Source organism: Pseudorca crassidens, chromosome 11, assembly GCF_039906515.1.
Source record: "Pseudorca crassidens isolate mPseCra1 chromosome 11, mPseCra1.hap1, whole genome shotgun sequence".
NCBI classification, from domain to species: domain Eukaryota; kingdom Metazoa; phylum Chordata; class Mammalia; order Artiodactyla; family Delphinidae; genus Pseudorca; species Pseudorca crassidens.
The window spans coordinates 68,928,533-68,942,356 of NC_090306.1; the positions used below are offsets into that span (position 1 = coordinate 68,928,533).

At 34.9% G+C, this 13,824-nt stretch overlaps 1 protein-coding gene across 18 annotated transcripts in view; it reads right to left on the reverse strand.

Annotated features, from left to right (window-relative positions):
• PPFIA2 (PTPRF interacting protein alpha 2) overlaps positions 1–13,824 on the reverse strand; it is a 476,082-nt gene that overhangs the window by 1,617 nt on the left and 460,641 nt on the right. For 14 of the 18 annotated variants that reach the window (XM_067697456.1, XM_067697445.1, XM_067697440.1 and 11 more), the window contains 4 exons: positions 11,738–11,913; positions 10,789–10,857; positions 3,087–3,246; positions 1,787–1,878 (listed from right to left, as the gene is read on the reverse strand). In XM_067697456.1, the coding sequence (XP_067553557.1) occupies positions 1,820–1,878; positions 3,087–3,246; positions 10,789–10,857; positions 11,738–11,913 (464 nt within the window). In that variant the 3' untranslated portion in view covers positions 1,787–1,819. The remainder of the gene's footprint in view (positions 1–1,786; positions 1,879–3,086; positions 3,247–10,788; positions 10,858–11,737; positions 11,914–13,824) is intronic. The other 4 variants (XM_067697448.1, XM_067697441.1, XM_067697454.1 and 1 more) reach the window with 1 other exon arrangement.

The following is a 13,824-nucleotide window of genomic DNA, read 5'->3' on the forward strand; positions in this document are numbered from 1 at the left end:
AGTAATATAAACAGAGGTAGTCACAGAAAACCTCAGCAGTCCTTTTGAAAAGCGTACAGCTTGCTCATTAATAAATTGAGTTGAGTTGACCTATTCCATGGAATAGATCTGTATTCTAACTCATATATTTTAGAGCTCTTTAAAAGAGACCTTTGTTTAATTGTGACAAAAACATAATGATAATCAGTAACATATAAAGAATCTGGGTTAGTGATGTGGCATCACTGATTCTTTCCGGTCATAATATACTTAGGAAAAGATCACAATTACTATCCCGACACAAGAGATAAATGATATGTTCTGAATTGTGTTAATAACAAAAATGCTAATGTTTCCTCACAATAGAAATTGGTTGCCCCAGATTAACTTATTGGAAATAAATACCTTTATTCCATTTAATGGTAAAAACTAGGAAATATGAACGAGAATGCCAAGCACAAAATACAGATTATAAATAGTTAAAGAGTAATTCTACCCATCAGTCAAGAGCTAAGAAGCAAGCACTACTCAACATATTAAGTAATCATTTGTAAATTAGTGAAGTATTCTAATCCTAGTTCCTGGTAAATTATCATGTTATGTGTAGAAACTATTACAAACAGTATTTTGGAAAGCCTCTTATTTAACCAAATTATTACAAATTTTAGATCATGCCTAATAAGATGCCAAATTGTATACCATAATTAAAATTTTAATGTTAGGGTTTTACATTCTGAAATTAGATCTCTTATCTGAAAGCTTTTTGTTTTATCATCGGCAGCTTCAAATAGTGACCCAAATAAGGCAGCATATCAGCTCCTATATTAGGCCCCAAAGACCATCAGTAAATTGTGTGGAGCTTTTAGTTCAAGGCAATGAATAAACAGCACAAGATGAGCTGTTCCCCTCCCCAACCCTGTGCACATACTTGGTTCTAAATATTGCTCTAAAAAGTGTTTCTCCAAAATTTTAATTCATCGTAAATGGTAGAATATTTTGGTAAAGCACAGTTGTAGATTAAAAAATGTTTATGAGTTCTTGACATTTATTTTCTATGAAAACAGTTTTACTAAGACCGGTTTCCAATAAAATTCCATTTTCATATGGATTTGGAATTAGATTCCATCAACTAGTATTTCTCAAAGTACAAATGCCTTATAGCTTATGATTTTATAGGATGGTTTTCTGTCCTGTCCGCCATTGTTATAATGTTATTTCACTTGGTTTCTATCTGCTGTAAACCCCAGATACTTAAAATTCCTATACATTTTCAACAAGTATTAATCAGATTGATGAAAAACAACATACCAGAAGTTCAGATTTTTCAGTTATACTTTTGTTTTTAATGTGAAATCACCTCCAAATCATTTTCCTGATTCTGCCACTATTTGACTCTGGGTACTTACTAAAATACTATTTGCCTATTTCAACTTCCCCTATATAAAATACTCACTTAAAAGTGTGTTATTCTGTAAGTGCCAAACTCTCATCAGTAAAATGCTATATGCATCAATATAAAGTGCTACGAAAAAGTAGAAACCAGTGTAGTAGCAACCCATTGATGTGTAATAAGATAGTGACAGGCCTCCAACAGGTGGGCCTTAAACCATAGCAGACAGATGGTGATAGGAAATCCTAGATTAAGAGTTACAATATAAAGAACTTTCCACTCTCTAGCAATTCAAAGGGGTTCTCTCACTTCTCTCACTCTTCGCCACAACGAAGAGTATTGTGTATATTTACTAGTCTATGTAGGTTACATTTTTTTTGGCGGTTTGTTTTTTGTCAGCCAAGGAAAACTACTCACAGCAAGTCAGTGCTGCCTCCTTTGAGTGGCTTGTCAACATGAGTATGTGCGAACAGTGGAGTTGTCTAACCTCTGCAGTCTTGATGAAGGAACTGCAAATGGAGAAAAGGGCTTTAGAGGGACTTGGATGATTGAGTACAAAATTTCAGATGAGAAAGATTCATTTTCCCTGCATAAAGGGATCTGAACATATTAATAGACCTTCTTTCTCTCAGATAGAAGCCACTCATATTCCTTTTCTCAAGACAAGCTACTAAAGAAAATTTATTCCAGTGTGATTCACCTGAGCTTTCAAGTTGTGTATTCCTCCTTAGATGAAGTCTGTTAACAAGAACAGTTCCCCTGGGTGCTCCTGTTTTTGAAGCAAAGATTGCTCTTGGAGAATTCAGTATGATGGACTGTCTTCCCCTCCAATACTGAAAAGCTTCTATACTCATTTTAATCATGTTAAATTGCTCGTGAATTTTGCTAATGTGTTCCATAATAGTAACAACTTAGAAGAAATATAGATCAAAGATCATGGAATATAGATCAAAGATCATGGTTTATACTGGAACTTATTTTAAGGGCCATGATAACTATCACCTTGACAAGAAATAATAATTCTAGGTGATTGTCTCAATAAAGAGAGTGGGGCTTTTTTGTTTAATGCTTACCAGACAGACATAACTTTGTGACTACAACTTCAAATTTGTCTCTCCTCCAGAATGGCTGTTTTCCTTTGTGAAGTATATAACACAAGTCTAATGTCCACAGAAGGAAATACTAATTGGGAAATTACTGTCGGTTTTGTGTTTGTTTAATTCTCTTCTCATGGTTGTGCTTGTTTATTTAAGGCCTTCTGCCTTGGTCATAGGTGAGAATATCTGATGAGTCTGAGTTTTTAAGATGAAATAGAAAACTTGCAATATTCAAGCATGTAGGGTGACAGTGGAGTTAATTTCTGTTTATTAAGGACCTTTAGTCCAAATCCATCCTCTAAACAAATTATTTACTTGGTGAATAGAAGAGTAAAGAAACACAAATCATGCAGATGTTTTTCTTCCTAGATGTGGACATTAGCCAAAATAGTCCTTTTTAGGATATTTTAAATTATTTTTAAAATATGAATAAAGTGCCATGAGTTCATGCATTAGCAGCTTACAAAAGAGTATGGTCTGATGAAAGCAAAGTAAACGTCAAGCAGAGCAAACCAACTTAAGAAAAGAATCAATTCCAGAAAGCTGTGCAAGATCAGAGAATGACGGCATTTGCTAAACAAGCTTTTTACTTTATAAGCAGAAATGCAAAACTACTGTACCATCCGTTGTCATTTTCCTTGACTGCCCCGATGTTGTGGTTAACCTAAATCCAGCCGGTAACGTTTCTGAGGACCCAGGCATCATGCTGATTCCGTGTACTTCACGGGGAGGAAACTGCCTTCTCCAGGTCGACCCACGCCTGAAATTCTTGTCATCACTCTGCCAGTACAGAGATACAATTTTATGTAATGAAAACAAGTAAACTAGTCCAGGTGCTTAAAACATGTAACTCTGATTATTTACATTCAGTCTGTAAAGTATACATATGGAATACTATATTTCAAGGGTTATATTGATTCCAAAATGAGAATGCAGGATATGTGAAATAGAAATGTTTTTATTAAAAAGTTCATATGATTTCGAATCTAAAACATATATGAAAGTAAAATCTTTGAAAATTTAAAATAAAACCCCAAAGTTTTTCCAAAAAGAATTTTGGGTATACTTTGTTGCACTTCATGCCAACTGTTTTTATGTTATGAGATGATATACTTAGTTGAATAAGTATTGGGTAAACACTATTTGATTCACACACTTGATTATTTCATGGATTTTGCTTTTATGTATACAAGATATATGTTATGGGAAATCTATATTTGATACAGCCTGGCTCATATGGGATACGATAATTTATATTCTGTGTAAGAAACTAAATTTGTCATTTGCTAGATTTCAGCTGATACAGAATTAACTTGTAGTTTGTTGAAAAACCTATGCAAATGGTCACCTTCCTTTTAATAAATACATGTGCTCATTAGATGCCACTAAAAGCATAATGTAACTCTGGCTGCTGTTTTACAATGTAATTCTTGTTGCTGATTCTATTATATCTTAATTGCATAAAATCTTCCCTCTCTGTGCATACACATTGTACCTGCAGACAAACCATTATTTTCTCTGAATTGGTAAGCAACAATATGTAATTTACCATTTGACTGATTATATTCTTTGTTTCTAATGTAAGGAAAATATTAATCATTCTACACAGATCTTATCTTCTTATATCACTAAGTTTTTCATCTAAGGAAGGACTGTCTACTCCCTAAAATTATAGTTAAATATGTGTGGTTGACTCTGCTAGCTCAGGTGACTTCATTTGGGCATAGAGAATATAGATAGATATTCAACCTAAATTATTGTTATAAATAAGAAACACTATAAAGTATTCTTCATCATAGACTACTAATTTAAGTAGCATACAAGGTTAATCTGGGAAAAATAAAATCATTTATGTAATTACATTTATCCATTTTTCTTTTAGAATCCTTATTATTAATATATAAATTTTGTTTAGATTTGATAGCCATTTTACACTTTAAGAGATTTCTGCTACTCTTCTCAACTGCTGTATTTGACTTTGCCTTAGACTCCAAATGTTTGTTTATAAATGGAAAAAAGAAGCAGAATTTCACAGTTGTGGCCTCTCTGACTTCTTGTATCTTGGAGAAGTTGTTGCATGAACATAAATTTTCTTCAGTTCTATAAAACATTACATTACATTGTAGGAATGTACAGCTCCTATAATGTTTGAGATAAGGGCTCAAAAATATGCCAGTAAGTTGAGAATTTAAATCATGATTCCTTAACTTCTGTTCTTTCAACATAGTGTTACTGCAGAAAGTTAATGGGAACTATAAGCAACAACATCACAGGAAAAGGTTTCCATGAGAGGAGACTGAAAGATATGCTCTCAGCTGAGGATATCCTCTGTCTGTAGCAGCACATGAACACTTCTCAAATCATTTCAGTGGAATCTGAATGCGATCAGCCCCAGAAACAAGTCTATTCTGGCTCCAGCTAAGTTGTTTAGATATTTTTGTTCACACTCAAAAAACAAAACCAAAATCAAAGAAACAAACAAAAAACTGAGACAAAAGCGACTAGAGGGTTTGAATGATAAAATCATGTGCTTTTTTAGTAATAAAAAGAGGTAGCATATTTTAAAGGCAGATAATAACGTTCCATATAGGCCTTTCAACTTGTTCATTACTTTTAAGAAGCAACACTAGAACCCACATTGACTTGTGTCTCTGACTGGACCTCTACTTCAGCTCAGTCTGCATTTTAGAATCGTTATGATATGACAGATCTTTAATAATTTTTATTAAAATTATTTTTCCAACTTTTAAGTAAGGATAATAATTGTACTTAAAAGTGTGTATGGGGCTTCCTTGGTGGCGCAGTGATTGAGAGTCTGCCTGCCGATGCAGGGGACACGGGTTTGTGCCCCGGTCCGGGAAGATCCCACATGCCGCGGAGCGGCTGGGCCTGTGAGCCACGGCCGCTGAGCCTGCGCGTCCGGAGCCTGTGCTCCGCAATGGGAGAGGCCACAGCAGTGAGAGGCCCGCGTACCGCAAAAAAAAAAAAAAAAAAAAAAGTGTGTATGTGTTTATGCAGACTATCTTTTTGATTCAACAATTAAGAATAAGGATTAAAAGCAGATACAAACTACTATATGTAAAATACATAAACAACAAGGCCCTACTGTACAACACAGGAACCTATATTCAATATCCTGTAATAAACCATAACGGACATAAAAAGAAACGAAGTTGAGTTATTTGTAGGGCGGTGGATGGACCTAGAGTCTGTCATACAGAGTGAGGTAGGTCAGAAAGAGAAAAACAAATACTGTATGCTAAAACATATATGGAACCTAAAGAAAAAAAATGGTCATGAAGAACCTAGGGGCAAGGAGGGAATAAAGACACAGACCTACTAGACAATGGACTTGAGGATACGGGGAGGGGGAAGGGTAAGCCTGGACAAGGAGAGAGTGGCATGGACATATATATACTACCAAATGTAAAACAGATAGATAGTGTGAAGCAGCCACACAGCACAGGGAGATCAGCTCGGTGCTTTGTGACCACTTAGAGGGGTGGGATAGGGAGGGTGGGAGGGAGGGAGATGAAAGAGGGAAGAGATATGGGGATATGTGTATATGTATAACTGATTTACTTTCTTATAAAGCAGAAACTAACACACCATTGTAAAGCAATTATACTCCAATAAAGATGTTAAAAGAAAAAAGGAAATGGGCTTCCCTGGTGGCGCAGTGGTTGAGAGTCCGCCTGCCGATGCAGTGGACACGGGTTCGTGCCCCAGTCCGGGCGGATCCCACATGCCGCAGAGCGGCTGGGCCCGTGAGCCATGGCCGCTGAGCCTGCGCGTCCGGAGCCTGTGCTCCGCAACGGGAGAGGCCACAACAGTGAGAGGCCCACGTACCGCAAAGAAAAACAAAAAAAGACTCATCAAATAGAGGATATCAATAGAGAGACAGAAATTATATATGATATGTATTATATATATGATATATATATTATATATATACAGAGAGAGAGAGAGAATCTAATGGAAATTCTGGAATTGAAAAGTGAAACAACTGAAATTAAAAATTCACTAGACGGGGCTTCCCTGGTGGCGCAGTGGTCGAGAATCTGCCTGCCAATGCAGGGGACACGGGTTTGAGCCCTGGTCTGGGAAGATCCCACATGCTGCGAAGCAACTAGGCCCGTGAGCCACAACTACTGAGCCTGTGCATCTGGAGCCCGTGCTCCGCAACAAGAGAGGCCGCGATAGTGAGAAGCCCGCGCACTGGATGAAGAGCGGCCCCCACTCACCGCAACTAGAGAAAGCCCTCGCACAGAAACGAAGACCCAACACAGCCAAAAATAAATAAATAAAAGCCATTTCTAAAAAAAAATTCACTAGAGAGGTTCAGTAGCATCTTTGAACTGGAAGAATAAAGAATCAGCAAACTTGAAGATACAGCAATTGAGATTATTCAGTCTAAAGAACAAAGAAAAAAAGAATGAAGAAAAATGAACAGAGCCTCAGATACCCATGGAACACACAATATACACTTAATGGGAATTCCAGAAGAGGAGCGAATTAGGCAGAAAAACATATTTGAAGAAATAATAGTCCAAAAATTTGATGAAAAATATTAATCTACACATCCAAAGTCCAAGTAGACATCATAGTAAAACTGTTAAAAGGCAGCGAAAATCTCGAACACAAGAGAGAAACTGATGTATCATACAAGGGAACCACAATAAAATTAACAGCTAATTTTTTATCAGAAACAATGGAGGCCAGAAGGAATGAGATGGCATATTCAAAGTGCTGAAAGAAAAAAATCCTGTCAATCAAGAAGTCTTTGTCCAATAAAAGTATCCTTCAACAATGAAGGTGAAATAAAGACACTCCCAGACAAAGAATGAGAATTTGTTGCTAGCAGGCCTGCCTTATAAAAAATACTAAAGGAAGTCCTTCAGGGTAAAAGGAAATGACACCTGACAGTAAACTGAATCCACATGAATAAATAAAGAGCAAAAGGCAATTATATAGGTAAATACAAAGACACTACAAACATATTTTTCTCTTTTATTCCCTTAACTGAGTTAAAAAACAATTGTTGGGTTTATAACATAAAGAGGGAATAGAGTTATATTGGAGAAAGGAAAGGACACCAGACAGTAGCTTGAATCCACAGAAGAAAATGAAAAGAACCATAAATGATAAATATGTGGTTTAATATAAAAAAATTCTATAAATACATTTTTTCTCCTTTCCGCTCTTAAATTTTTAAAAAGACATATAAAGCAACTATTTATAACACTATTATTGGATTTATAACACATGGATGTAATATATATGACAATAATGGCACAAAGGGTAAGGAGGGAATTGAGCTATATTGGAGCAAAGTTTTGATAATTTATTAGAATTGAGTTAGTAGTAATCTGAAGTATATTGTGATAAATTACATATTATAATCTCTAGAACAAACTGAGACTAGTAACTCAAAAATATAATAAAGAAACCACAAAGGAATTAAAATGTACATTAGAAAAGTATTTAACACAAAAGAAGACAGTAAAGGAAGAACAGAAGCACAGCAAGAACAAAAGAAGACATGAAGCATATAGAAAAAAATAAAATTGCAGAGAGAAATCCAACCGTATCAATAATTACTCTAAATATAAATAACTTAAACATTCAGACTAAATGTGAATGACTTAAACATTATCAAACCAGATTAAAAAAACAAGATTCAATTATACACTCCCTACAAGAGACATTTTAGATGCATAGACACAAATAGGTTGAAAGCAAAAGAATGAAAAAATATACACCATGCAAACAGTAACCACAAGTGAGGTAAAATGTCTATACCAATATTAGATAAAATAGACTTTAAGACCAAGATATATACTAAAGACAGAGATACTTTATAATGATAAAAGGGTCAATTCATCAAAATGATATAATTATGTGCACCTAACAACAGAGTCCCAAAATACATGAAACAACGCCTGACAGAACTGAAGGGAGAAATAGAGCATTCCACAATAGTAGCTAGAAAGACAACATACTGAACAGGAGAAAACATTTGCAAATGATATGACTGATAAGGGGTTAATATCCAAAATATATAACTAGCTCATATAACTCGACAACAAAAAGAAACAACCCAATTAAAAAATGGGCAGAAGATGTGAATAGACATTTTCCCAAAGAGGACATTCAGATGGCCAGCAGACACATGAAAAGATGCTCAACATCATTAATCATCAGAGAAATGCAAATTAATACCAAAATGTGATATCACTTCACACCTGTCAGAATGGCTGTCATCAAAAAGAACACAAATAAGAAATGCTGGAGGGGATGTGGCAAAAAGGGAACCCTTGTACACTGCTGGTGGGAACGTAAATTGCTGCAGCCATTGTGGAAATCAGTATGGAGGTTTCTCAAAAAACTAAAAGTAGAACTACCACGTGACCCAGCAATTCCACTCCTGGGTATATATCTGAAAAAAATGAAAACACTAATTCGAAAAGATACATGCACCCCAATGTTCATAGCAGCATTATTTACAATTGCCAAGATATGGAAGCAACCTAAGTGTTCATCAGTAGATGAATGGATAAAAAAGATGTTGCATGTATATATACTATGGAATACTACTCAGCCATAAAAAAGAATGAAATTTTGCCATTTGCAGCAACATGGATGGACTCGGAGGGTATAAGTGAAATAAGTCAGACAGAGAAAGACAAATACTATATGATATCACTTATATGTGAAATCTAAAAAATAAAGCAAACTAGTGAATATAACAAAAAAAGAAACAGATTCACAGATATAGTGAACAAACTAGTGGTTACCAGTGGGGAGAGAGAAGGGCGGAGGGGTAAAATAGGGTTGGGGCTTAAGAGGTACAAACTATAATGTATAAAATAAGCTACAAGGATATGTTGTACAACACAGGGAATATAGCCAATATTTTATAATAATTATAAATGGAGTATAACCCTTAAAAATTGAGAATCACTATGTTGTACACCATAACATATAATATTGTACATCAACTATACTTCAATAACAAAATTTTAAAATTAAAAAAAAAATTAAATGGCTAAATAAAAACCAAAAGAAAAATTAAAAAAAATACAAACCATAATGGAAAAGAATGTGACAAAGAATATATATGTATATATACACACATATATATACATATATATATACATATATATATATATAGAGAGAGAGAGAACTGAATCACTTTGCTGTACGCAAGAAACTACCACAACATTGTAAATTAACTATACTTCAATAACAAATTTTAAAAAAAGAATAAGGATTGAAAAGATCATCAAAGTTATAAAATTAAAATCAGTTAAATATTAACTGTTTTTAAAATATATTAATAATTATCCTGATTGGACAGGAGTATGAATTTACAGGAAGTTAGCTGAGGTCAAGACTGTAGAGCTTATCTAACTTCCTCTGAAAAGGACAGCTTGGGTTTTATAAAACCAAGATCACCTGCCCTGCCCATTTGAATGTGGAATTATTGTCTCATTTTAGGAATTGCTGTGTTCATTCACAAAACTATTTTAATCAGCTTTTCTTTACAGCCAAGAAACACCTGCATTTTGCAACACAGAATCATGCATCACTGTATTTTCCACTTCATACTCAGGTTTCCTCCCCATTTCTTCCAGAAAGATCCTTGAAAACCTCAGAAGGAATATTAAAATGCATAGTTTATCAATGCACAGAGTGTGCTAATGTCCCTTGTATTCCTTCATCTTGGGAGACTACTTACATGTTTACTATTTTCCAAATCATTTAAACATGCATTTACTATGTGTAGAGATTCTTACACTCAATATAACCTTCAATTCCTGACTGTTAAAATGTTACTCATATATTTTTAAGGAAAACACAATATTGATATCTAAAATAATCAAAAACTTCCCATTTATTGAAAGCAAGTTTTTTCTTCCTTTTAATATCCTAAAATTTCCTGTGAAGATATACTGATATTTAAGAAATAAGCACATCCCTTATTAAAGAGCTGAATTTATTAGGGCTAGTGTTGCCATTACTTACAATTTAAAAAAATTTTTGCTCAACATTATTTTGCTGTCATAGCTCATGAAAAATGTCTGAATTTGAAATACTTCTTAGTGTTTCTAACTGCTGATATGATAATATATATGAATTTATAATGTTCTTTCCAAATCAAATTAGTAAAATTAAATATTTAAGAATAATAGTGGGGAAAATTCTAGATTCTATCCATAGAACAAGCATCTGATTAATTTTGAGCACTAGTCCTTGAAAGCCATTTTACTTGTACTGTCCCAGGTCCCTTTTGAATGACAATGACAGACAAAGACTTACTTCATCCAGTCGCCGTTCAGTTCCCAGAGCCAGGAGGTTATTGTATTCCCTTTCGAGAATCTGCCTTGCCTGTCGAGATCAGATTAGAGTTAACATCATTGAAGTCACCTTTTATTTGAAAAATCATAGTGATTATATTTACCTGAGAAAACATTCCAATACCCTGTTTTATTTACAGGGGTCTCATTTTTTTCATCCTCTATATCTATAAGCCATTGTAAATTTAAACTATAAACACAAGGAAGGGCAATTTTCTTCAGTCTGTGGACAGTAGAGACAGCCTCACATAAACGTCTGAGGTCAAAGGGTTTGACCTCACTTTGTTACTTTATTCCAATTGAATATTTTATGTAAACTTTGAAATATACAAAAATGAAATAAAAAGTAAAGTTAGACTGCCACATTTTTATCAAGTCTATGCAGGTAGTTCTGAAACCTGGCCAATCATCATCATTTGGGGAAACTTTAAATGATTAGGGTTCCTGTGCCCTATCTCTTGATATCTGATTTCTTAGGCTTGTGATGTAGATTGCACGTTTTATTTTAAGTTTTTAAGGAACTCCAGCAATTCAAATAATTATCCAGACTTGGGAAACAATGGCACACCCAGAGCTGAGTGTCTGTATAATTCAGAGATGTAAATAGAAATGACTGCCCCTCAGAGGGGCAGAGACTAAAGGCCATCTGTCAGGGATATTGATTGGGGGAATCTGGCATTCAGGTGGGAGGTTGGACCACATAACTTCTAAATCCCTTTCAACTTAATTTTATGATATTGTTTTGGCTAGAAATCCAGTAGCTTGAAATTAAAGTCCCAGTGACATATATCAAACGTTGAACTAACTCCCATTAGGAATCATGAATATACAGCCGACTTTTTTTTCCTAAAAGTTTACTTTGTCCTTACATAAACCAGGACACAGTGCAACTACAGCACAAAGGGGCTTGCCTGGGTGTTCTGTGTTGGAATCTGTAGTAATAAAGCTAAGCTGCTGTAGTCAAAGTTCTCATCCAGGGCTATAAGTGAGCCATGCACACCACTTTCAAGAATATTATTTGCATATTCTCGAAGTCCAATTGCTTGTATCCAGCGAATAACTCGATCATTGCTCCACACCAACACATCTAGAAAAAGAGGTGCATCATTTTAGGCTGCAGTATTTTGCATAGTAAATAAAAACTGCTGGCTGAAATGAGCCACAGGCGTCTGGCCAAGTTAGCATTTATGCTGGCTTCTTTATCCACTCCCTAGTGCAGCTGGCTCCTTGTGTTACATGTATTTACCTTTCTAATAACTAACCCTTTCTACTTTTAGCCCAGAAAAAAAATTGTGATTTTAAGAGTGTTTATTATCACTGAAATGAGAGCATTTCCATCACATGGAACATAATGTCTCAGAGTGTTTCTTGTTTTCATTCTGGAGCTCTAGGGGTCTGTCTGAAGTTCAATGCTTTTACCACCAGATGGGGACGTTTCTTATTTGTGTCCATATACAGCTCTTCAGTCAAGAGAGCAAGATGACAATCTAAAATGGTTCTTCATCAGAGTATTTTTAAACTACTACCTAACTATTGTGTATAGGCTAGAAGAAACTTTTTTTTTTCCCATCTGAAGCAATAAGTCAGAGAACAGAATAGTAAGAGAACAGGCACTCAATAGTTTGATACTTACCCTACTATTTTGTCAATCCATTATTTCTCAATCACATACTAATCCAAAAATCAACCACTCTCAAGTCATAAGTTGTTTTTCCTTTTAGGTTGAAACGCAATATTTTACTAAGGTACAAAACACTTTGAATTTTATTTTCTAAAACTAAAACCTTTAGAGAAAAATGTCATATATACCTTTTTAGAGCATAACATATCAAAGTATATTTTATCCTTTTTCCATTCCTTCTCATTATGAGTGGACATAATACTACATAATAGCCAGCAAAACAGTCAGAAGGACAAGAATGTTCCATTGAAAAGAAAGAATTTTGAGGAACTTAAGGGGAAATGAGAAAATAATTAAAACTTTTTTTCTAAAAAAAGAATCAAAACTTTTTTTCATTTCTAGAAAGGGAAATGAAACCCATAATTTACTAGTACAGTAAAAGTAAGTTTTCCTATTAATTTTTTTTTCTTTCAGAATGAAATATATACCTTATCCGGAAAAAGTATAAAGAATACTTTGGGAACTATTCTTCAACTTCAACTGTTCATTTCCCCAATTTAACTTATCTGCAAAAATCTTATTAGTATTTTCTTCTTTGTGTGTGTGTGTGGGGGGGGAGAGTATTTATATATTAAGTTTTTCAAAAGCATTACTAATTTGTCCTAATGCATTAATTTATAACCAATTCAGATTTTCTTGTGTATAACATCAAAGCAATAAAGTGATACTTCAGCACCACAGAGGTCCCCTCATATCCTTTCTCAATTATCCTCACCTCAACAATAACCAATATTCTGACTATGCTCACGCCAGATTAATTTTGCCTGATTTTTTAGTTTTTTATAAATGCTGTCGTACAATATGTATCTTCACTCAGTATAGGGTTCACCCATGCTATGACAAATAGCAGTAGCTTGTTTGTTTAGTATTCCATTGTATGATTATGTCACAATTTATCCCTTCTACTGTTGATGGAAATTTGGGTGGATTCTACTGTGGTTATTAAGAATAGTGCTGCTTTGGGGCTTCCCTGGTGGCACAGTGGTTGGGGGTCCGCCTGCTAATGCAGGGGATGCGGGTTCGTGCCCCGGTCTGGGAGGATCCCACATGCCGCGGAGCAGCTGGGCCCATGAGCCATGGCCGCTGAGCCTGCGCATCCGGAGCCTGTGCTCCGCAACAGGAGAGGCCACAACAGTGAGAGGCCCGCGTACCGCTAAAATATATATATATATATATATATATATATATATATATATATATATATCCACCAGTATCTTTTCAACTATTGCTTCTTCCTCATTCTCTCTTAACCTCTCTTTCTGGGATTCCAATTACACCTATACTAGACTCCTCCCTGTGTCCAGTGTCTCTAATGAT